This window comes from Xyrauchen texanus, chromosome 4 (assembly GCF_025860055.1).
Source record: "Xyrauchen texanus isolate HMW12.3.18 chromosome 4, RBS_HiC_50CHRs, whole genome shotgun sequence".
In the NCBI taxonomy this organism is placed as follows: domain Eukaryota; kingdom Metazoa; phylum Chordata; class Actinopteri; order Cypriniformes; family Catostomidae; genus Xyrauchen; species Xyrauchen texanus.
In genome coordinates this window covers 15,061,834-15,087,691 of record NC_068279.1, presented here as the reverse complement: position 1 = coordinate 15,087,691, position 25,858 = coordinate 15,061,834, and the positions used below count along the sequence as shown (strand labels likewise).

General features: G+C 41.6%; 1 protein-coding gene across 1 annotated transcript in view; it reads right to left on the bottom strand.

Moving 5' to 3' along the window:
* LOC127638739 (glutamate receptor 3-like) overlaps positions 1-25,858 on the bottom strand; it is a 79,037-nt gene that overhangs the window by 45,326 nt on the left and 7,853 nt on the right. The window contains exon 3 of the mRNA XM_052120439.1: positions 11,305-11,544. Within this exon, the coding sequence (XP_051976399.1) occupies positions 11,305-11,544 (240 nt within the window). The remainder of the gene's footprint in view (positions 1-11,304; positions 11,545-25,858) is intronic.

Genomic DNA, 25,858 nt, shown 5'->3' with positions numbered 1-25,858 from the left:
AAGCATAAACATTATTGTCTCAAAAATACAAACATGTACATACATGTTGCACACATATTATTGTAGCCCAGTTTGTGCTGAATACAGTGTTATCAGACATTAGCCATTAATTTGTTTTTAAGCAACTGAAAAAAGCACAAATGTTAAGGCATGCCAAAACTTCTCCAGGGCCCAAAACACCCTCAGACCCCAGAGGGTTAAACTCTGCTGACTCTAAGGGCTCGAAGGGAGCCCCTCGTAGGCCTTGCAGGACTACAGAAAAGTCCCACGAGGGAACAAGGCACGGTCTGGAGGGATTCAACCTCCTTGCGCCTCTCAGGAACCTGACAATCAGGTTGTGCTACCCTAAAGACATGCCATCCACTGTGTCGTGGTGTGCAGCTATGGCAGCTATGTACCCCTTCAAGGTGGAGGGGGACAGCCGTCCCTCCAACCTCTCCTGCAGAAAGGAAAGCACCAAGCCAACTGCACATCTCTGGGGGTCTTCACATTGGGAAGAACACCACTTAGCGAACAGACGCCACTTCAAGGCATACAGGTGCCTCGTAGTGGGGGCCCTAGCCTGAGTGATGGTGTCTGACGCGACAGGTGGTAGGCCACTGAGGTCTTCCGCGTCCCGTCCAGGGGCCAGACATGGATGTTCCAGAGGTCTGGTCAGGGGGGGCCAGATGGTGCCCCGTCCCTGAGAAAGAAGGTCCTTCCTCAGGGGAATTTAACAGGTGTGTGCCAGCGCATCTATACCGTAGGTCATACCAGAGAGGGCAATGGGAGGATTCTGGGGAGGTGAACAGATCTACCTGTGCCTGCCCTTATAGACTCCAGATCAGCTGGACCACCTGAGGGTGGAGTCTCCACTCTCCCTTGTGGGTAAACTATCATGACAGCATGTCCACTGTAGTGTTGAGGTCGCCCGGGATGTGAGTGGTTCACAGCGACTTGAGGTGCTGCTGACTCCAGAGGAGAAGACGGTGGGAGAGTTGTGAGATATAATGAGAACATAAACCATGCTGATGGTTGATATATGCCAGTGTTGCCATGTTGTCTGTCTGATCCAACACGTGCTTGCTCTGGATCAACGGCCGAAGCCTCCGCAGGGCCAGCAGTATTGCCAACAAATTGAGGCAGTTGATGTGCCAACGTAGCCGCGGGCCTGACTAGGAGGCCGTGTGCCCATTGCATACAGCATCCCAGCCCGTCATGGAGGCATCGGTCGTAACCACGATGCACCTGGATACCTGTTCTAGGGGAATGCCTGCCCGTAGAAATGCAAGGTCGTTCCAATGGCTGAAAAGGTGCTGACAGATCGGCATGATGGCCATGATGGCGCTGACAGATATGCATCAACCCGAGCGGTGTGGCCACCGCCGAGGATGCCATATGCCCCAGGAGCCTCTGAAATAGTTTCAGTGGAACCGCCATCTTCTGTCTGAACACCTTCAAACAGGTCAGCACCAGCTGGGCATGCTCATCGTAAGGCGTCCCATTATCAAGACTGTGTCCAACACCAGACTGAGAAAAGAGATGCTCTGAACCAGGAGGAGCTTGCTCTTTTCCCAGTTGACCCGAAGCCCTAGCCGGCTGAGGTGCGAGAGCGCCAGGTCCCTGTGCGCACACGTCCAAGCTCCAGACGAGGGGGACCAAGGGGAATTATTTTTATAAAATAATTTTTGTATGGAAACTCATGCCTCTTGCCTCTTCTAAGTGGATCACACCTATGTGCCTTAATTTGGGTTGTTTTTCCCATTGTTCCGGGGTGGCGTAGTCATTAAGATTGAGCCGCTTGCTACACTAGCATCAATTGTAACCTCCAGCTCAAGGCCATACACACAGACAATACAGAAAATCATACAGTTTCTTACTGTCTCTTTTTAAGCCCTGTGATCAGATTAATTATAGGACAACATACACATGCATTCAATCACAATTTTAATTAGTATGCGTCCTGCTGTGCCGGGCCACCAGGCTGTTTAGCTTTGACCAATTAATCAAGACTGACAGTTCGCAGAGAGGTGAGAATTCAACAGACACACACACAAACACTTTAACTCTAAAAGTCAAACCTGTTAGCAGTGGGAAGGACATTCTTACACAGAGTCTCATGACTTTGTGTGTGAGCAGTGCTGAGACCTGCTGAGCTCCGATTTAAAAAGGATCACTTTATTTATCATGAGTTCCTCATTAGTACAGTAATTAATCACACAGACACTTAACAAATAATCACTTAATCAATCACACAGGTGCCTTAATTTAATAAACCTCATACACTGACCTCATAAACCTCATACATTGAGTTCTTGAAATTCTTTTCACATTGTACTATCCAAGTGAGGGATTTTTAAGCAACTATAGAAATGCCAATCGTGAACAGTTCAGAGCACTCCAAATGACCTGAGGCCATCACCAACCCACACCTCAGACCATCCATTTAGAGCCGTTCGTGAAGAGCATGTGAAGATTAAATGCTAGATGTGATGTATGCATGTTGTTTAAAATTTTAAACAAGGCTTACGACAGAGAACACAAAATGTTAAATTTTAACATTCATGTAATGGCAAATGTACATTTTTGCCCATGTAGGGTTAATGACACACAGTGACACAGAGGAGTTCAGAAGGAGTCGCTTACTCTGTTACTGTGGAGCACAATATGGAGAAAAGCAATACAATTATTGATTGAGATTCACAGTTTATGCTGAAAAATTGCAGATATAAGACAAAATTGCAATTTACTGAAAAAAGAAATCAGAGATTGGATGAATTTGCATAAATTCATGCAATCGCAAATTCCTGCAGGACTGTCAGATGATTGCAACACTCCAAAAAAGTTAAGACAGTGTGAGTTTATACTACTGTGTAACATCACCATTTCTTCTAATAACACTTCAGCTGCGCAATTGTACAGAGCCTTCATTGCCCTATTTTGCACTACATAATTAAGATATTTTATATTGCAGTTGTCCTGTTGGAAAACCACTTATGAATGTGAGTAATCTCCAATCCTTCAAACATCACTGTCTTAAAAACTGTCATTCATCTCTAATCTCTGGATATCATTAATATTTCGGTAAACCTTTGGTTAAACAACATTCACCATTGCATTCACAGATGCAAGTTAAGGCTGAAGGGTGAGGGTCAAAATCCCTTGGCTCTTCAGATATATCAATACATATATATATATATATATATATATATATATATATATATATATATATCCTTTTATATCAATATCTATCTGTATTCTGTTGCTTAACTTCTTTAATAAAGTGATGAATTAACTATATGCATGATCACATAATCAATTCTATTTTCTTATGCATAATTGAAATATACTTTGAATCATATGTGTGTTGAATGTTAATTAGTCTCTTTTAGGAACATTCCAGAGTCTCGCTGTCCTGCACGTCGGCTGAAGGTCTTTTGGGGGATAAGCTTATTTGTGACGCTCTCCAGCCTCTCAGGGGAGGGGGTCAGGGGGAATGCGTTAAACATGTGTTCCAGATGTATTCTGTGTTTGATTGTTACCTTTCCATGACTAATTATATGGTTTAAAGTCCTATGTAATAATACCTGAATAGTAGAAGTGTGATTTTCTCTTATTATTTCTTTAGGGAAGAAATGTATGTTATTTCAACCCTCTCCTCTGCCCGAGGAGTGAATATTTTATCTCTCTGTTTTGGTTCAAATGGCCTGATAATGTGTGCTCTGGCTCTCTTGTGCCCAGAGAAGAACTGTCGTTCATCAGTGTTTTGTGTGTGCGTTTGACCTTCTACCCAGTTTTTGAACCCAGGGATGCACACCAGGCCGACTCGAAGATGCCCCGCGACCATCTGCGAGGTCACTTCAGATGTAAATCTCGGGCTCGGACGACAAGTGCGCTGATTAATGTTGATAGGCCGCATAGCTGTCTATATGTTGTGACTGTATGGTCTTTTAGCCAATCAGGAGTAAAATAATGGAATGTACGTCCTTGCAAATGGTATAATTGATGTAAGATTTTGTGTAAGGTACGAGTTGGCTTTCGATCTCCTCGTGAGACTTTGCCGCTGGCTCTACCAATTTCACTGCAGACTATACTTCAGTAAATTTTGGATTCTTTAAATTGCACTCCTCGACTCCTGGTCTTCTTTCTCCATATCTGGTCCGGGTCACAACTGTTATACCCCTAACAAGGCTTTACTATGCAAAGTATAAACCATACATCAACACTGTCCAGAAGCACCACCAGACTCAGTCTCATCTGAGATTGAAAGTATAATAGTGGAATTGTGTTTTGTGGTCCAACAAGTCCACAGAGTTCAAGTAGAGATTGGAAAAAACAGCTGTCGTGTTATCCGGGCCAGAGAGTAAAAGGACCACCCAAGCTGTTATCAGCATCTGATCCAAAAGCTCCTGGTACAGTATTGGGGGGGGGGGCATGAGTAACTTGCGCATCTGTTAAATTCACAAGGTAAAACATCAAATAATGTGTTGTTGTAGTGCTTTAATATAGGGCAGGTGATTAGAATTTACAAATCATTACTTTTTGTTTTCATTAGCTTTTTCCATACTGTCCCAAATTGTTTGGATTTGGAGTTGTAGAATGGGGGGTACCAAAAAGCTCAGTAAATTTAGATGTGGCTCTGTCAATGCCACCAATAAAATTGTTCACTGAGACTGGTGTGGAAGAACCTGACTGACCTGCACAAAGCCCAGGCCCCACTGAACCTCTTTGGGATGAATTTCAATGGCAACTCTGAACCAGCCCAATCCCTCCGACCTCACTGATGCTCTTTTGTCTGAATGGATCCATATCCCTGCAGCCATATTTCAACATCTAGTGGAGATCATTTCCAGAAGAGTAGAAACTATTATAGCAGCAAATGGAAGACCAACTCCCTATAGTATCAATTGTTTTAAAATGGATACATTTTAGAATCAGAATCAGAATCAGCTTTATTGCCAAGTATGCTTACACATACAAGGAATTTGTCTTGGTGACAGGAGCTTCCAGTGTACAACAATACAAAAACAATACAAAAACAGCAGCAAGACATAATTAAAAACAAAAAACAAAACAAAAATAATAATAATAAAAATAAATAATTATACATATATGTACATACACTCACCTTCATACATACCCACACACACACGTAGTGCAAATCTATTACAAATGTGCCTGATGGTTCTGGTGCTCAGAGCAACAGTTTAAAAAGGTAGTGGGCAGGGTGGGTGGGGACCAGAGTGATTTTACCAGCCTTTTTCCTCACTCTGGAAGTGTATAGTTCTTGAAGGGGGGCAGGGGGCAACCAATAATCCTCTCAGCAGTCCGAACTGTCCTCTGTAGTCTTCTGATGTCTGATTTCGTTGCTGCACCAAACCAGACAGTTATTGAAGTGCAGAGGACGGACTCAATGACTGCTGTGTCGAACTGTATCAGCAGCGCTTGTGGCAGGTTGAACTTCCTCAGCTGGTGAAGGAAGTACAACCTCTGCTGGGCCTTTTTCACAATTGAGTACATGTGTGTCTCCCACTTCAGGTCCAGTGAGATGGTAGTGCCCAGGAACCAGAATGACTCCACTGCTGCCACAGTGCTGTTTAGAATGGTGAGGGGGGACAATGTTGGGGTGTTCCTCCTAAAGTCCACAATCATCTCCACCGTTTTGAGCGTGTTCAACTCCAGGTTGTTTTGACTGCACCAGACAGCCAGCCGTTCAACCTCCTTTCTATATGCAGACTCATCGTCATCTCGGATGAGGCCGATGACAGTGGTGTCGTCTGCTAACTTCAGGAGCTTGACAGAGGGATCCTTGGTGGTGCAGTCAATGGTGTAGAGGAAGAAGAGTAGTGGAGAGAGCACACATCCCTGGGGGGCACCAGTGCTGATGGTACAGGTGGTGGAAGTGAATTTTCCCTGTCTCACAAGCTGCTGCCTGTCCGTCAGAAAGCTGGTAATCCACTGACAGATAGACATGGGAACAGGGAGTTGGTTTAAAATAGTCCGGAGAATAGCTGAGATGATTGTGTTGAAAGCCGAGCTGAAGTCCACGAAAAGGATCCTTGCGTATGTCCCCGGTCTGTCCCGTTGTTGCAGGACATGATGCAATCCCATGTTGACTGCATCATCCACAGACCTGTTTGCTCGATAAGCAAATTGAAGGGGATCTAGAAAGGGTCCAGTGATGTCCTTCAGGTGGGCCAACACCAGTCTCTCAAATGACTTCATGACGACAGATGTCAGGGCGACAGGTCTGTAGTCATTAAGTCCTGTGATTTTTGGTTTCTTAGGGACAGGGATAATAACTGAGCGTTTAAAGCAGCATGGGATTTCACACTGCTCCAGTGATCTATTGAAGATCTGTGTGAAGATGGGGGCCAGTTGGTTAGCACAGAAATTAAGGCACGCTGGTTAGACGCCACCTGGGCCTGAAGCCTTCTTTGACCTTTGCTTCCGAAAGACATGGCACACATCGTCTTCACAGATCTTGAGTGCAGGTTGTGTAGCAGGAGGGGGGAGGAGGGGGGTTGCAGGAGGTGTTAATGTTTGTGTGAAGTGAAGGTCAGAGTGCGTTTGGGGTGTGAAATTGGGCCTTTCGAATCTGCAGTAGAACACATTCAGGTCGTCAACCAGTCGTTGGTCCACCTCAGGTAGGAGTCCAGTAATTATAAAGTTGTTTCAGGCCACTCCACACTGATGCAGGGTCGTTACCTGAAAACGTGTTTTTCAGCTTCTCAGAGTAGCTTCTTTTAGCCACTCTGATATCCCTATTCAGTGTGTTCCTGGCCTGATTATACAAGACTTTATCCCCACCCCTGTAAACATCCTCTTTGGCATGACGAAGCTGTCTGAGTTTTCCTGTGAACTATGGTTTATCATTGTTGAATGATAAAAATTTCCTAATAGGGATGCACATACCCTCACAGAAACTGATGTATGATGTAACAGTATCTGTGAGCTTGTCCAGGTCTGTAGCTGCAGCATCAAAAACACTCCAATCAGTGTAGTCAAAGCAGGCTTGTAGTTCCAGCTCTTCTTCATAAGTCCATCTATTTACAGTCCTTACAACTGGATTTGTTGATTATAATTTCTGCCTGTAGGTCAGAAGAGGATGAACCAGACAGTGATCAGAGAGTCCCAAAGCTGCACGTGGGACAGAGCAATATGCATCCTTTATTGTTGTGTAGCAGTGATCCAATATATTCCTGTCTCTTGTGGGGCATGTAATGTGCTGTCTGTATTTGGGCAGTTCATACAGGCATGTGAGATTTGTTAAAGTCAAGTCAAGTCAAGTCAAGTGGTTTTTATTGTCGTTTCAACCATATACAGTTAGTACAGTACACAGCAAAACGAGACAACGTTCCTCCAGGACCATGGTGCTACATAAAAAACAACAAAGGACCAACATAGGACCACATGAGACAACACAACGAAATAAAATACCTATATAAACTACCTATATATACCTATATAAAGTGCACGTGCAAACATGTGCAAAAAGTACAGGACAGTACAACAAATTACTGACAATGAACAGGACAATAGACAGTGCAGCACCAACCAGTACTCAGTAGTGCAAAAAGATGACAGTTTCTAAAAATGTAAAAAAGTCCCCAAGATGAATAATAACTGAGTCCGGGTATTGTTGTTCTGTGTCTGTGATTTGATCAGCCAGCTGATGCAGTGCTATGTTCCCAGACGCGTTTGGAGGAATGTAAACACACACCAGAATAAACAAAGAAAACTCTCGCGGTGAGTAGAACGGCTTACAGTTAATAAAGAGCGCTTCAAGATTAGGACAGCACAACCTCTTTAACGTTGTTACATCTGTACACCAACTTTCGTTGATGTAAAAGCATGTTCCACCGCCTCTCGTTTTCCCCGTTAACTCCACGATGCGATCCGCTCTGTACAGCTGGAAGCCCAGCAGATGTAATGCGCTGTCCGGAATGGCTTCACTCAGCCAGGTTTCTGTAAAGCAAAGTGCAGCAGAGTTTGAGAAGTCCTTATTAGTACATATGAGGAGATGTAGTTCGTCAGTTTTGTTGGGAGGAGAGCGAAGATTCACTAGATGAATGCTCGGCAGTGCTGTTCGAACGCTGAGCTGATGTTTAACCAGCACACCGGCTCGTTTCCCTCGCCTGCGTCTCGTAGCACGTTTAAACAACACAGCTGCACCTCTGACTAAAACGTCCAGCAAAACATCTGAATATTCAAGAACCGGGAAAAGATTATCTGGTATGTGCTGCCGAATGTTCAGCAGTTCGTCCCTGGTTAAACTGACTGGAAAAAGATTACTAAACACAGGACAAACAAACGAAAACAACAAAAAAATTGGAGAGCTCCACACTGAGGCGGCCATCTGCGACACCATCGTGAAGCTATTTAACAAGCGCATATGGGTGTGTTGTTCAGGAGTTCAGATTCTTTTGGCATTGGAATGTATGATGCAAGAGACCAGCACCACCAGCCCAACTTTCTTCTGGCCGTGGTGGATAATTTCAAGGGTGGTAGGAGATTAATACTATCTGACTGTATTATTCATAGTACATAGAGTACTTTTCTCGCAATATGGACATTTGAGAACAGATGTTGTTATACAGTGCTACCTCTTCTATCACCTCCAATTTCAAGTAACACGAAAACAGAGATGAAACAGTAGGGTACTGTACTATTGGGGCATTTCCACTGCATGGTACAACTCGATTCAACTGATCTCTGCTCACTTTTTTGGGGTTTTCCACTGTGGATAGTACCTGGTACCTGATAATTTTTTTAGTACCACCTCCGTCGAGGTTCCAAGCGAGCTGAGCCGATACTAAATGTGACGTTGAAACCCTGCAGATCACTGATTGGTCAGGGAGAATAGTCACTACCACGTGACATCAACCCACTAGTTTTAAAGTTAGCAACAGCGATAACAGTATCATTTGTTCAGGCGACTTTCGAATTGTGAAAAAATAAATGGCTGTGCGCAAAACCACACCATGGTCAATAAACAAGGTGCACGCTGCTTAAAAGCAGCAACAACTGCTTTATGCAGCACAATGAGCTAGTAGCTAACAGCTAGCGGGTGTGTTAATGTTTTGGTCAGTTTGTGTCGTGTTTAAGATTAAGTCAAGGCAGTAGAGGCGGACCAACTATGATGATCATCCTATAATCCCACCCACGTTGCGGGGCACTAAACTGCAGTGGAAATGCAAGCTCAGAAAAGTAAAGCGAGTAGAGTTGAGGCAAGTCGAACCATAACGTGCAGTGGAAAGATGCCATAAGATTTCCTCCACCTCTTTTTATGCTCACCAAACACATTAAATTTGAGCCTCAGCCTCACAACACACATCGTTTCAAAGCAGCTTTACAGAAGCTCAGGCATTAACAGACGATAAAACTGTAATGTCTATAATGTCTATGAATCATCATTGTGTAATTAGATAAAATACGATTGGTTATCATGTTTAAAAATAAGTAATTAAATAATAATTGTTTTAATAACCCCATTTACTACTGCTAATGATTATTGTCTTGTTTTTATGCCATAAAATATGACTTTACTATAGTTCTTACTCTTTTCTGATTGTCTTCACGCCCAAATGTACATAAACAACATTACCTTAGTATGTACATTTCTGTATATTTTTTGCATATTTTTCACACTGATATTTATTATTAAGCATGTACTGTATATGTCTTCGACATGTTCTCTACTGACCCTTTTGTCTCTATCTTGGTTCTCTTATGCACAGTCAATAAAAATATTTACATGAAATAACAGTCGTGACTATTGCGGCACCTGTTAAACTTCAGGAAAAGTTATTGTCAAGCATACTTTTACATCTAAGTGACTTTTAACTGTAAATACACAGATATTGTGACGTTTAATCCATTAACGATGACCCCTGGAGAAAACAAAATATCATCTGTCTTGTAAAACCTTTCATAAAAAAGCTGTCCCAGTAAACTCTCTCTTCAGAATAAACAAACTTAGTATTTGATTGTTGGCTGTATGCCTGTCAGGTGTTCTGGAAGACACACAGAGGAAATCTGTCCTCCACTATATCAGTTTTTTACTGTGCTATCCTACTACCTGTCTAATAAAAATGGCAACATTTCCTACTTTAGCAGGATTTGTACAACAACAACAAAAAGTGGTTGTGTTGGAAGCGTATAGTGTAGTGAGACCAACCTCAAGAGTGTTGTATGCCTTTGTAATGTACTAAAAACTTGTGAATGACGCTATGAGCTATTTTAATTTATTTGAGTATTTACATGTACCGTTTTATGAAAAACTATGTTATATTATATATTATAGACAATTTGTCTTACAGTGGACTGATAAATATTAATACTTTTAGATATACTTTTGTAACCCTTTCCAGCTTTATGCATCAATACTCAATCTAAGGTTTTTTTAAATATCTTTTTTTTTCAAGGCATGGATCACATCAAGCATACTTTCTTGTAAATAGCATATTAAAAAAATTATAATAATAATTAATAGGGCAGAGCAATTCTGACCAACACCTACAATCTTGTCTCATTGTTTGGACTCATAAGCCTAGATATTCACATACATTTTTCATTCTGAACAGTGAATGTTTAAACAGGGTGTTCAATAAAGTGATGCATAATTTTGTTTGTGTGTTTTTTTTAAGTAGACTGTCTTTGTCTATTATTGTGGCATAGCTGAAGATCAAAACAAATTTGACCAATGTATGCAGAAAAGGTTCACATGCTTTTTCCTGCAACTGTATATGCAGAGTATCCATGTGAAAGTATGATTGTGAGTTTTTCTGTGTGTTAGGGTATGTGCATATGCCTGGAAGTACAGTACTGTGCAAAAGTTATAGGCACTTGAGAAAAATGTTGCATAGTGAGGATGTCTTCCAAAATAGTGACATAAATATTTTTTATGTATCACTTAATGTTATACAAAGTCCAGTAAACATAAAAAAGCTAGCTAAATCTATATTCAGTGTGACCACCTTTGCCTTTAAAACAGTACCAATTCTCCTATGTACACCTGGACACAGTTTTTCTTAGTTGTTGGCAGATAGGATGTTCCAATTGCTTCTGTCTCTTTATGTAATCTCAGAATGACATGATGTTCAGTGGGGGGCTTTGTGGGGACCATGACATCTTTTGCAGGGCTCTCTGTTCTTCTATTCAAATCTTTTCTATTTGCAAAATTAATGATTGGGAGTCTAACTTTTATATATCCTATTGACACACTAAAGCTGAAAATATAAATAACCATCTTAAGACAAATGCTTTTGTGAAGCATCTTATGTGCCTAGTACTGTATCTGTATGAGTGTTTGTGTAAACTCACCTCTTTCAGTGTCGTACAGGTAGACAAATTTCTCCCATTTGTAATGGGATAGCAAGCTGAGCAGCGCCCCTCGGAGGCTTGGCCTCATCTGCATGACAAACTGCACATCTGTGTCCGTGGGAAAAGATGGAGTGATAAAGGAGGTGTGCAGAGCGCCACAGAATGATGTTAATGTGTTCATTGACCTCCTGTCATAGAATCCAAATATTGCATATACACCTCTTGAGAACTGAGAACAGACTGCCAGAGAGACAAAACAAGAGAAAATGTATATTAATATACACAAACATCAGAGAGACAAACACACTCAAAAACAAGCAGACACTTTAAATTACAGGGACTGTTGGGGGGAGTGTTTTGGAAACCTGTTTGGAAACCTGTTTGCAATTACATCTGATGCCACTAGTGGCTCAGAAATAGTGATCGACCTTATGAGGTTTTTAATGGCCGATATCAGGAGAGCAAGGCGGCCAACAGGTCGATACAATGGCGAAATATCACACGGTTTAATATAGTAAATAACAAAAACATAAAATTGCAAAAACATTAATAAATTATAAACTTTTATTTAGCATTATATTTAGTTAATTTCACACAAAGCCTTAACTTTGTAAAAAAATATCTTAAAAAAATAATATTGTAGTTTTAAATAGTAGATAGAAGTTTCCTCTGATTTCTGATTAGTCATCAAATTTTAATAATAATTTGCCCATGAAGAAATTGTTGCTATATTAGGAAGAAGGAAATAACAGAACACACCATGGGTGGCATTACAATCACATTTTTTCAAAAAATACTGAATCAAACAAATTGTGCATACATTGTATAGTGAATATGGCATTTACGTATAGCGCACGTGAAGTCCTTTTACTTTGAAGTTGCACTCATTTACTTGTGCGGATCCAGCACAAGTAGCAATCTCCTGACAGTTTATATGGCCTGGATCACCTGCTTGTCACAGACTGACCATCATGATTTGTGAATCAGAGGATCTTTTGATCCTGATCCTGAAGTTTTGATTCTGGCTGATCGAATATGCGCTTCAGAGGAAGATATCAGATGAGCGCTCAACGAGAAAAAACACTGGATTTTCATGAGGTTCATGAATAACATCTGTTTAAATTAGATATTTGCATATTTGCAGACGGTATATAATATAATATAATATATTTGCCTTTTATCATTACAAAAGAAAGTTAAAAGTAACAGGAAATTGCTGAGGGGAGGCTGTTAGAATACATGCTTTATATGAGTGCTCTACAGAATGCTGGATTTGCTCAAGTTAGCTCAGTGTGAGACTGGTTTATTACATCATTTAAATGAGATATGTGCATATTTACAGATGGTATATGATATTAGTTTTATTGATATTTGCTCCAGGGGGATTGTCCCTGTAATAATTGCACTGTAAGTCGCTTTGGATAAAAGTGTCTGCCAAATGCATAAATGTAAATGTATTATAAAATAGTTTTAAATTTGAATTAAATTAATAGTTAAAAGTTACATGAACTGTTGAGAGAGGGAGAATGAAACAGGCGAGCACTTTAACATTATTAGATCAAACGCGTCTGCCAGAACTCTGATCTGATACCATTTAAATGACACTATGTTGCACACTAGATTTTTATTGTAGTAACACGATGGCATGTAACAACAAATTGAACTGTGACTGGTCGTTTACGTGTCTCAGTCACTTCAGATGCAAGCAGCCGATTCTCAGTGCCCTCAAGAAACAAATAGGCCAAATGAGAAAATGTATCGGCCAATGCCGAAAATTTAAAAATTCCAAATATTGGCCGATTTATCAGCCTCTGTGATATATCAGTCAAACACTACTAAGAAATTACCAAAAGCAGCTTTAAACGTTGATATTATCAATGCAAGATGCATTGATGTGTTTCTGTGAAAATACTGTTTATTTGTGTATGTATATATTTGTGCATGTGCAAATTGTGTGTGTGTGACCGGAACAGCCACAGCCACAGTTGGCTGTCAGATCTCTGCAGTTGTTATGATGACATCTCTACTCATCGTGCTCATAGATCCAACTGTTCCTGAAAGCTATAATCAAATCCATCATCACGCTCACATGATTCTCACACACACACGCAGAGTGTGTGTGCTTGTGTATATGTGTGACTGTGTGTCTATATGTATGAGTGTTTCTTTAAAAAGTATCTGAACAGACAATAGCCCGTTAGCAGAAATGAAGCAATTATGACAAATATGGTAAGTAAAACATCTTCTGTGCATAAAATCCAAATCAAATGGCTTTTTATTCATTTATCTTAAAATACTCCAAATTATTAAAAGATAAACTGCAAATGTTTCTAAATCTGGCAATCATGTCACTAGACTGACAGCAGAAAAATAGAGTTGACTGATTTCTCTTCAGCTACACTGTAAAAATGTTTTGTAAGGCAACCTATTATATACTGTATAAAAGTTTATTATGGAGCCAGAATGGTCTCAAAAATAATATATTCACAAAATAAGATTAAAAAATGTATAATATAATTCACACTACATTAACTGGTTTTATTCAAGCCAAATCAGGGAAGAGCAATAAACATAATTTTAAGGGTCATTTAATTTAACATCATTTTTAACAGGTAACACCATATCTTCCAATAACACTTTTAGTGTTTTTTGGGCACTGAAGACAAAAGATTGTTAAGTTTAGCATGCATAATTTTCCCCCCATCAATCCATTATGCAGGTCCTTCATTACCATATTGTGCACTTCATAATGTGCTAGTATGTGGTTTAGCATTGTCCTGCTGGAAAATGCAGGGATGTCCCTAAAAAAGATGGCATCTGGATGACAGTATATGTTGCTCCAACATTTTTACATACTGTATCTTTCTGCATTATTGGTTAACCCCCATACAAGGGACGTGAACAAGCAATTGAAAAATCGATTTTTACTTCTGCACCAGCTACTTGAGTATTAAAAACACTACTCGAGGGGGAGTCACGTGATGCCATGCGAGGTTTGGACGTGTGAACAGTGGGCTCTGCACATTTTGCTAGTATTAACACTATTAATGACATAACAGGTGATATTTGATACACTCTGTTCCATAACAGTTCTAGGACGATAATATATCAAAGAATCCAACATTCTCAGGCTCTGGAGACATTAACAAATTTCTTGGTTACTGTAGTAATCTCCGTTTGACTTTGTGTTGATATAGTGACACTAGGGGTCGATCACAAGAGCCCGAGACAACTTCAGATCATTAAAAAAAGGCCATTGAGAATTGTCGAGTAGAATTTGCATGCCACTCCACCCGACATACGGGTGGGTATAAAAGGGAGGCTGGAAAGCAGATTCATTCAGTTTTTTGCACTGAGGAGTTGAGACAAGGTCCCGGCCATTACATCGGGCCGCACCAGCTGCAGCCTTTTCTCTCTAAGTTTTTCTCTCCGCAGAAGCTTAAATTCGGCTGGGGCCTTTAAATGCTCATAAATGCTCATTCTTTTCCGTTCCTATTCTTTCAGGGGGAAAAGGCCCAGTGGAGGCCACACCTTGCCCTGAAGGAGAGGGTAAAAAGTGCTGAACATGTCATATGGGCCTAAGGCCGCACATGGAAGAGGAGCGGCGGTAGGTCCTTCCCTTCGTATGGGAGGGGCAGAGAGGAATCTGCCATGGGAGACATGGGCCTACCGAAAATGGGAGACTGTACCAAGGAAGATACATGATAGGAGGTTACCGGGGTAACCGAGACATGTGGAGCACTTACCCCAGTACAGGGCATGTTAGCACACGTACTTGGTCTGACTACGAATTCCTCTACAAAACCCGTGAGCCAGAGGGCTAGGAGGAAGGACATCCAGAGTTCACAGATAGGAAACACGCATGTGAGAGAAAAGGGCACGGCTTCACCTTCTCCGCAGCTTTTCTCGCAGGCTCACCACTTGATCCCTAAAAGGGGTCATGGGAACCTTGGGCATATAGTCCAGTTGGGGTCTCAGGATCTATTTTGATGGTCTTCCGGACCAAACTCCAGGCACGTTCACTGACAGAGAACGCTTGCAGGTCTCCGACCCTCTGATGAAAGTGAGCATGGTCAGGAGGGCAGTCTTTGAGATGGCCTTTAGCTCGACTGACTGGCTCGAGCGGGGTCCTCCGTAGGCCTAGTAGGACCAAGGAGATGTCCCAAGAGGGAAGAGGCGCGGCCTAGGAGGGTTCAATCTCCTCGCGCCTCTCGGGAACCTGATGAACAGGTCATGTTTACCAAGAGACTTAACTTCAACAGCCTTGTGGTGTGTAGCTATAGCAGCAACAAGATCTTGAGAGTGGAGGGGTACAGCTGCCCCTCTAATTCTCTTGCGGGAAGGAAAGCACTGAACTGACTGTGCACCTCTGGGGTCTACGCTTACGGGAAGAACACCACTTAGCAAACACATGCCACTTCAGGGATTACAGCTACCTTGTAGAAGGAGCCCTAGCCTGAGTGATCGTGTAAACCATTGCAGGCAGTAGATGACTTAGGTGTTCTGCGTCCTGTCCAGGAACCAGACATGGAGATTCCAGAGGTCTGGGCAGGGGTGCTGGATGGTACACTGTCAATAAGAAAAAAGGTCCTTCCTCAGGGGAATCTGCCAGGGTGGTGCTGTCACAATGAGCGTGAGTTCCGAGAACCAAGTCTGGGCACCACGAGGGTGACTTGTTCCTTGTACTCCCTGAACTTGCACAGAACCTGTGCAAGTAGGCTCACTGGGGGAAACGCATATTTGCGCAGCCCCCCAGGCCAGCTGTGTGCCAGAGCATCTGTACCGAGGGGAGCTCCCGTCAGGGCATACCAGAGCGGGCAATGGGAGGATTCCCGGGAGGTGAACAGGTCTGCCTGTGCCTTGTCGAATCTAATCCATATCAGCTTGGACCACCTGGGGGTGGAGTCTCCACTCTCCGCTGAGCGTCACCTGTCCTGACAGAGCATCTGCTGTGATGTTGAGGTTGCCAGAGATATGAGTGTCCCACAGCTACCTGAGTCACCGCTGACTCCAGAGGAGGAGGTGACGGGCGAGTTGCGACATGCGATGTGAGCCCCACATGGCACCCTAGCTGGTCTTGGAGGTGTCTGTTGTAACCACGATGCGCCTGGACACTTGCTGTATGGGGACTCCAGCCCGCGGGAATGCAAGGTCTGTCCAAGAGCTGAAAAGGTGGCGGCAGGTGGACATGAGAGCCACGCGATGTGTGCCGTGGCCCCATGCATACCTCTGGACCAGGGTCTAGAGCCAGTGCTGTAGCGATCTCATATGCACCAACCCGAGCGGCATGACCGCAGCTGAGGATGCCATATGCCCCAGGAGCCTCTGAAAGTACTTCAGTGGGACCGACATTTCAACATTTCCCAGAGATGCTCTGAACTGGGGAGAGCTTGCTCTTTTCCCAGTTGACCCGAAGACCTAAACGACTGAGGTGCGTGAGCACCAGGTCCATGTGTGCACACAGTAACTCTTAAGAGTGAGCTAGAATCAGCCAGTTTGCGAATGCCCACATTCCTTAGCAGGGCAAGGGCTGCCTCTACGATCTTCGTGAAGACACAAGGGGACAGGAACAATACGAAGGGGAGGACCTTGTACTGATACGCCCAACAGTTGAATGCAAACCGTAGGAAGGGTCTGTGTCGAGGTAAAATTGAGACATGAAAGTATGCGTCCTTCAGGTCTACCGCCGTGAACCAATCTTGATGCCGAATACACATCAGTGTGTGTTTTTGCATCAGCATCTTGAACGGGAGTCTGTGCAAGGCCCAGTTCAAGTCTCTCAGGGCCAAAATTGGCCGCAACCCACCCCCTTCTGTAAAACCCCTGGCTCTATTGCGCCCTTCCGTAGGTAGACCACAATCTCCGCTTGTAGGACGGCAGTGCTCTCATCCTTCACTAACGTAAAGAGAATGCCGCGGAAACGCGGCGGGATGTTAAACGTCCCAGATTACATTTCAGTAAATTGCATAGGCCGATTGAAAAATGTATGCTAGGCCTACCCAAGATTTTGTTAAATTATTATTCATTCTAAGACATTTGTCTCATTGGTCACTTCCACCTGAGAGAGCCCCTCCCTCGTTTTGTATTGAACAGGAAGTTCTTGCCCCTATTTTGCCATTGCAAGGCCTTTCTATCAAACTAATCTGAGACGTTAAATTACACCCTGTTATCTCTCCTTTGCACTGGGTCTGGACAAAGTGTTCAGAGTGTTTAATTTAAATGTTGCTTTGAGCATATGGCTGATCCCAAAATTATGAATTAATAAGTCCCCTTTATGCTGGACAGAGTGGATTGTGAGGGAAGATAATATTCTCGGTGACCTATATGAGAGTGGGGTGTTGAGATCCTTTAAGAACTTGGTTCAACATTTTGGGATTCACAGATCTCAGTTCTTTAGGTATTTACAGCTGCGCCACCTGCACTGTACTATATTTGGGAGTAGCATACACCCCCCTAAAGCAGCAGATACTCTGGGAGTGGTGATTACTACTTTTGGAAAAGGTCATGAGGCAGCAGTGTATTACTCTCTGCTAATTCAGAGTCTGGGGTACGAAGCTTTAACTTCTATCGAGAGATTATGGGAGAAAGATTTATGCTTGGTATTGGAGGAGGGAGTGGATTCTAAAAAACGACAAGTCTGCATCTAGAGATACAAGTGTGCGCCTTATGCAATTCAAGATTTGACATTGATTCTATTGGACCCCCTCTTGATTGTATAGGCTTGGTCTTAAAGTCACACCCACCTGCTTGCGATGCCAATCAGAAAATGGAGACACAACCCATGTCACCAATATATCGGTCACCAATATAGGGGATAAACACATAAAAAATCGGGTCCTGGCCGGTTTGTTTTAAGGGGATGGAAGTTGGCTGGAGTGCCCTAATTTCAAGAGTGGTGCACAGAGATGGGGAGGGTGGCGGGTTTCGAGGAAGTGTCATCTAGAAGGCAGGGAAACTTGGATACATTTGATGGGAATTGGGGCAGCTATTTGGCATTCTTAGAGGGCTCTCGGGGAAGGGGCAGTGGAGAGAGAAGTATAGTTTTATCAAATTGAATCTCTCACAAAATCTCACAGTTACAATTGAGTCCACTTGGCGGGGGGTCCCACTGTGGATGTGTGTCATAGAGGTGTTGGATGAGAGAAGATATAATGGTGACTGTGCTTTTGAAAGTACAGTGTAGCAAATGGCAATATTTATTTTGTCTTAATATTAATATATATTAATATATATAGAGGGGGGCACTGTGGATGTGTGTGAAAAAACTATGCACACAAAACATTGAAAATGTGTAGTATTCTTTCAAGTGCTAGACCAAGAGAGAGGAAACGTGTGTTGCCATGCTGCAGTAATTTCGGATAGTCCAGCTGCACTAAATCGAGTATGTTGCATATAACAGCTTCAGATTTGGTAAGGGCAGAAGACAATTTTGGATCATACAATTTCTTAATCAATTTCACAGTGCAGTCAGCTGACCAAAAACTATGGAACAATAGTGCACAACAGAATGACAAGCAAAAAGTCCTTCACTTGTGTGCACCTTGTCAGATTCTGAACTTTGCTTCACAAACAAATCGCTGACACTTGGTGTGGCACACTTACATTTAGCAGCATCCAAATGCTTTTTTGTATGAACATGATGCACGATGTCGGTGCAGACTCCATGGGCGATGGAAAAGTGAGCTCTAAAAATCTCACACCTCACATTACTAGGCTCTGTCTGTAACTCCTTTTTTAGAAGTGTAAACTCTTTTTGAAGATCTTCATTAAATGTACATGCACATGCCTTGACATTTTTCCAGCCGCAATTTCTGTGTGCTGCTTTAAACTGACTCTTTAATTAGTTCACTAACTGGAAGTATATTGATAGGGGATTGTGACTGGATAGTTTATTCCATTCATGTACTTCAAATAACATGGTATGATTTTATTGGTTTTACAAGCCATATCCTTGGCTAGCTTTTATTAGAATACTCACGTGACTGAGAATGCCGCACAGGCGATAGAGACATTTTCTGATAAGGGAAATAAGTCAGTAGTTTTTTAGAGGTGGAACCATCTCTGTACAACCGCAACACACAGGAGACTTAACATGTGTGCACACCAAAGTCGCCGCACCTTGGTTTCTCTGTCCCGGGTTTCTACGCCAACAACCACCATGTGGCACATTATCAAGCACAAAATACAACACTGCAGGCCCCATACTGCATAGCTGAAGACCTGGATAATGGATGAATGGGGGAAAATTTTGCTTGCTAAACTGAACAAACTTGTGTCTCCAGTGGCCAAATGCTTAAGCATTATTAGAAGAAATTGAAATGTTAGACAGTGGTCCCAACTTTTATGGAGCATGGTCAAACTTTTCATTTGCAAATGAATCATCTTGATTTGAAATGAGTGTATATATTCAACAACACCAACAAAAGAATTATAATAATAATAACTCATAAAGTAAATAAAAAAATAACATATTGTTTCAGTTTTTCAATATAGCACTGGGTGAAAAGAATTTAAAAATCACTCCTTTTTGTTTTTATTAGCATTTTAGCATTCTGTCCCAATTTTTTCGGAATTGGTGTTGTACAAATTTGCATCATCCAGGGGGGATAACATTATTACTATTCATTTCTAAGTGACTTTTGCCTTCCACACACACCAGTCTCTAGAAATGTAAAAGAGATAGGGAAAACGAGAAAAATAAGGGGTGAGTCGGTAGAGAGAAAAAGAGAGAAAGAGACAGTTGGTGCATGGCAGGTTCAAACTGGTGGTTTGTGGTTAATAGATTTTAGGAAAAGAAACAAAAGGGCAAAATGTTCCAGAATGTGTCCTGCAGAAGTACAGAACAAAAAAGCAAGTAGGAAGAACAAGGTGGCATGTGGACATGAGGGAGAAAATGAGAAAAATACAAGCAAATGTCACATTACTCAGACAGCCCAGAGGTAAGAAATCATCACACACAAATGCACACACATGCTCAAACACTCATAAAGCTAAGCAAATACACTCACACACAATTGAGAGCAGATTACCTCTGAAAACCCTGAAAGAGACAGTATAAACCTACATACACATGCAGTAGGCACATTTAAAGACACAAGTGTTTGTACAGAATGCTGCATCAGCAGGGTGGCAAAAAGTACTCTCACTTCTAATACAGCATCTAGTGTTACTTTTGTAGAGAGAACACACAATGGGTTTAAAATTCACGCCACACAACTATAATTCCATTAATAACATATTTCCCGTAATAACGTGCCACGGCCCTCTAAAACATGCTATAACCCTATAACAACCTTAATAACATTGTATATTGGAGTGGTGGTGGAGTAGTGGTCTAAAAGCACTAAACTGTTAAGCAGAAGTTTAAAAAATATCCTGGCTCCAAGTTTTATAATGGGAGTGTATGGTACCTCAGATTTTGATGCCCAAAAAAGCACATCTATCCATCAAAAAAGTAATCCATACGGCTCCAGAGGGTTAATAAAGGCATTCTGAAGTGAAGCGATGTGTGTTTATAAGAAAAATATCCATATTTATAACTGTATAAACTATAAACATTGGCTTCCGGTAACGGTCGTCCGCATGTTCACAAGAGAGTCGAGTTCCGGCATATGTCATAGGCATAGCGTAAGATCCGGTGAGAAGTGAGGAACTCGGAAGCACATGTTGTTTACAGCAAAGGAAAATGGCGTTGTTTTAGCTATACTGTAGATTTGTTTTAGAAATGGTGCGTTTGAGCATCTATCCAGTCATTCCAATTCATGGCAGCAAACACTCTCAGCCTCTGTTGGCATTACCTCGCATTTCCTGCATGAGCAACACCACGTCTCCCTTTCTCTCCGTCTACCATTTTTCTTAAAAGATCCTCATTGTTGTCTTCTAATTCATGACTGCCGTTTTGTTTTGCTCCATCTTCTGCACTTCCGTGTTCGTCAGATTCTGGGGCAAAAAAAATTGGAGTGCCCAAAACGTCACATCTGAATCTTTGAACCTTCAACCAAAACTCTTGGATTTCAACACACCCCTAAAAAACATGGGTTGTGTCTCCATATTCTGATTGGCATCGCCAGCAGGTGGATGTGTCTTAAAGAACAAGCCTATAAAATCTTGAGAGTGTCCAACAGAATCTATGTAAAATCTTGAATTGCATAAGGCGAAAACATGCAACCCTTCAGAATCCTAGCCCACACTCCCTCCTCCAATACCAAGTTATAATCTTTCTCCCATAATCTCTTAAGAGAAGATGAAATTCCATACCCCAGACTCTGAATTAGCATGGAGTAAAACACTGATGCCTCATGACCTTTTTCAAAATCAGCAATCACCTATCCCATAGTATCTGCCACTTTAGGGGGTTGTATGCTACTCCCAAAAACAGTACAGATCAGGTGGCGCAGCTGTAAATGCCTAAAGAACTGAGAACAGGGAGTACCAAAATGTTGAACCAGATTTTCATAAGATCTCAATACTCCACTCTCATATAGGTCAATGTGTGAAGTATGAAGATGACCTTCGGTGCTTCAGCTCTGCCCTGGCACGTTTAATATTCCCTTCCAACTCCATGAGTTCTCATGCTTTGGATTTTTTGATGAATAAGGAATACTGTATGATCTGACCCCTAAGAACCACCTTAAGTGCCTCACAAGCCACGCCCACAGAGGACACTGAGGACCAGTTGGTATCCATATAAACATTAATTTCAGCCGAAATTCAGGATTTTGCAAAAGGGATACATTAAAGTGCCAACAATATGATTTATTTTTCTCTGTATGTGGCAACACCTCTAAACTCACCAGGGAGTGATCTGAGAAAAAGTTGTTTCCAATTGAGCAATCAACAACAGATGAAATGAGGGATTTAGATATAAAAGAAAATCTATTCTAGAATAAATCTTATGGACTGATGAAAAAAATGTATAGTCCCTACCAGTTCAAAAGTCTCCAAATGTCTGTAAGGCCAAGATTTTTACACATCCTCTGAAGCGTCAATGTTCAAGATCTATAAAAAAAAGACCTGATAATCAGCGTTAGGTGCGTAAATATTATCCAAAATCAACCTTTGCCCCAGAATTTCTGCTACAACAATAATTACTCTTCCTAAATTATATTTAATCTTTTTGAGATATTTGAATTGTAGATGTTTACTTATCAATGTAATGACTCCCCTGCTCTTAGTCGAGCCAGCACTAAAGAAAACATGCCTATCCCATATCTTATTGTTTCAGCTTCCGTTGGGAAAGATGCATTTCTTGAAGAAACACTACACTATATTTCTTAGGTTTAAGAAAATAAATAATCTTCCTTCGTTTTATGGGGTGCCCCAACCCATTCACATTCCACGTGGAGAGAGACAATCCACTCATACTAACATTTGACAAATTATAAAAAATAGATTGTCTGTCAAAAACAAGATAATAAATACCACATTCCAACATTAGTGCAACAATCAAACTAACTCCCCCGAAAAAAACTAAAAGCGACAAACGTGCACATTATCCCCGCACACGACAGCGCCAACTGGCATCCATCCCTCTAAACTCAAACTGTCCATGTATTCCTAAGAGAGCCCCCGCAACAACTTTGCCATCAGTTTGCTCTAGTCAAGTGCTTCTATAAAACTTTTGTGAGACAGAATTTCACAGCAACAAATAATCTATAAAACAAACTCCAGTCAATAAGCGGAATAAACACTAAACACTTGTTGATTCATTCACATAACTGTTCCGAAGGTGTGTTCCTCCACAAAACAAGCTACAGCCACTAGCAGAACCAGCACAAAAAAAGCCTTTGGACCATCAAATGAATGTTCAGTAAGTTGGCCCATTCGGCTGATACATGAGTGTAACAAAAGACCCAATCACTCCAATGTCCTGCAAGAGATATTCCACAAAACATACTCCAGGCCACGGGAGGCATAAGCACCAAAAACATGCAGATTCATTCACAAACTGTCCCAAAGAAATTATACTATACAAAACATACTCCAGTCACTAGGCGGAACCAGCACAAAAAATAAATGAAAAAGGTGCCCAGCTTCCTCGGACAGTCAAGTGTATGTTCAGTTTTTTAGGCCCACTAGGCAGCAACATGAAAATCACCAAATGGCTTACTCACTCCATTGTCTTAATAAAGGATAATGCTTGCTGTGGCCATGTAAATTATCTATGGCCATCCTTAGTATCTATTCTCAGTTTTACAAAAGCAACCTTCCGTTCTTTGTGATTCTTACATTCCTTGAATCATTCACGTTTCTCTCTTGTCGAATTCGCAAAGTCTGGGAACAAAAAAATGCTGTGTTTCTTCCAAGAGAGCTTTCCTTTTCCTCTTTTGCCTCACGTAACACAAGATCTTTATCGGATTATCTCAGAAATTTGGCCAGAATTGATCGGGGCATGTCGTGTGAGCTTGCTCGATTTCCAGCTTATGACCTGGTATGTCAAGCAGACTCGGAAAGAGCCTGTCTAGGAATTTTACCATATCTTGGCCTTCCTGATGCTCAGGAATTCCAACAAATGGACAGTGTTTCATAGATTACGATTCTCCAAATCCTCAAGTTTTTCCCAGGTGCACTGCAAATCCACATTGGTCACTAGCGGATTAGCAGCTAATTCCTTCTCCGATGACTCCAGATAATCAATCAATTTTTCGAGGTCCAACACTCTTGTAACCAACTCAGAGAATATCGTCTCCATGACAGTGACCGATCGACGTATTACAGCAAGATCCTCCAAGTCTGCAACGACCTTCGTCATCATTGCCATCATGTATGACAGTTGACCCTGGATCTCTTTCTCCTCACTGGCTGAATTGAGTCCCACGCTTCCGGCCTGTTGTTCAGGGGATTGAGCTTGAGCACGTAAGTGTCTTTTAATATCTCCAGAGCATGAGGATTTTGAATTCTTTGACATAATCTCTTCCTAGAACAATTATGGAACAGGGTGTATCGAATCTCGCCAGTTTATGACACAAAGAGTAGTAAATCTACCAAAGTGTGCAGAGCTCACCATTCACATGTCTGCGATTATTAAGCTCTGTAAACAGTGGAGTCGGAGCACGCTCTGCTGGACAAACTATGCCAATACTAAAGCATTGTTTTCTGCATTATATGTTCTGAAAAAAAGTTTTCATATCTGCACATATCGGTAAACATACACGCAGATACTGATATATCTGTGAAAGTCTAATATCGGCCAATAAATCAGTCGGGCACTAGTTTAAACATGTAAACATTTGTGGTTTTATAATGGATTTTCATAGTTTAATATTGAAAGTCTGCATCTGGGACAAGGCTAAATTTATTACATCCGTACATAACAGAAAATTTGAAAAGTACCAAAACTGAGAATTTTCCACCTCTAAACAGGCGCGCTGGAAGCTGTTTCATGCGAGGGGGGCTGAGGGCTGGTTTGGAAAATATGTGACGTCATCATGGGCGGCGCTAAGGAGGGGGCGGGGCTAGCAGGTGCTTCAGCACCCCCAATAAAGACCAAAGCACCCCGATAGCACCCCCCATAATAATTTCTGGAAGCAACTTATCTCGTTATTTCGACATATCTCGTTATTTCGACATATGATGGGACATTCTAATCTGTATTAAACCAAGTGTTCTTATAATGGTTTTCTATGGGAGGAAAATGCTTAACGTGTAGGCTAATTAAACGTGTTTAATTTTTATATTCTGGGCTCATCTGATTTTTTGTAGTATAACCTACTTTATGATTTTAGTATCCCTGGACGTCATTATGTTGTGGCTGACTGACGACAAGACTTAAATTTCTCTGTACAGTATACTTGTTGTTGTAGCCATTAAAGTAAACATATTTAGTATCATATTTATGTTTAAATATTATAGGCTAATGTTATTTTTTAATTTAATCAATGTTGATTATGAAAATGAGCATGCAGCATGAGAAAGATATGATACATCATGAGATGCGCAATATGTCTGGACTGGAGACATGATTTTGACCAATTCATTGAGTTTTGTTATGTAGAAAGACTCTTTTTAAAAGATTTTCGTTCTATATAAATTGTATCTTAATTTTGATAAATGTTTTATCAACCAATTGAATTGCCTGTATTTAATAAATAAGCAGCAAATATAGCAGACAATGTAATAAGGCGCCGGCACAATCACTTGCATCGCACGTGAACTTGGAGGGCGCCGAAACTCAGCTTGTGCCTAACGCTGTCCATTGATACCCACTTCATCAATCACGTAAAATGAGAGGCCAAGTCACAAGTCAAATAAAATGTTTTATTAACAATAGTGATTGTCGGACGAGATAGGGGATGCCTGGCTTCCCTTGGCTTCCGGTAGAAAACGCTGAGAACTGGGATGATAATTTCTGAAAAATAAAAAATAAACTAATGTCATATTTAATCACTATAATACATGCATATTATTTAGTAGTGATGTGCTGCCCAATGCTAGCTTAGGCTTCTTCAGCCACAGGATACAGAAATAAATAACGCTAAAATGCTTGGCGGCAGTATAAGTGATTTAAAACAATTTCTTACCTCGATTTAAAGTGCACCAAACATGGCCTTGCGTT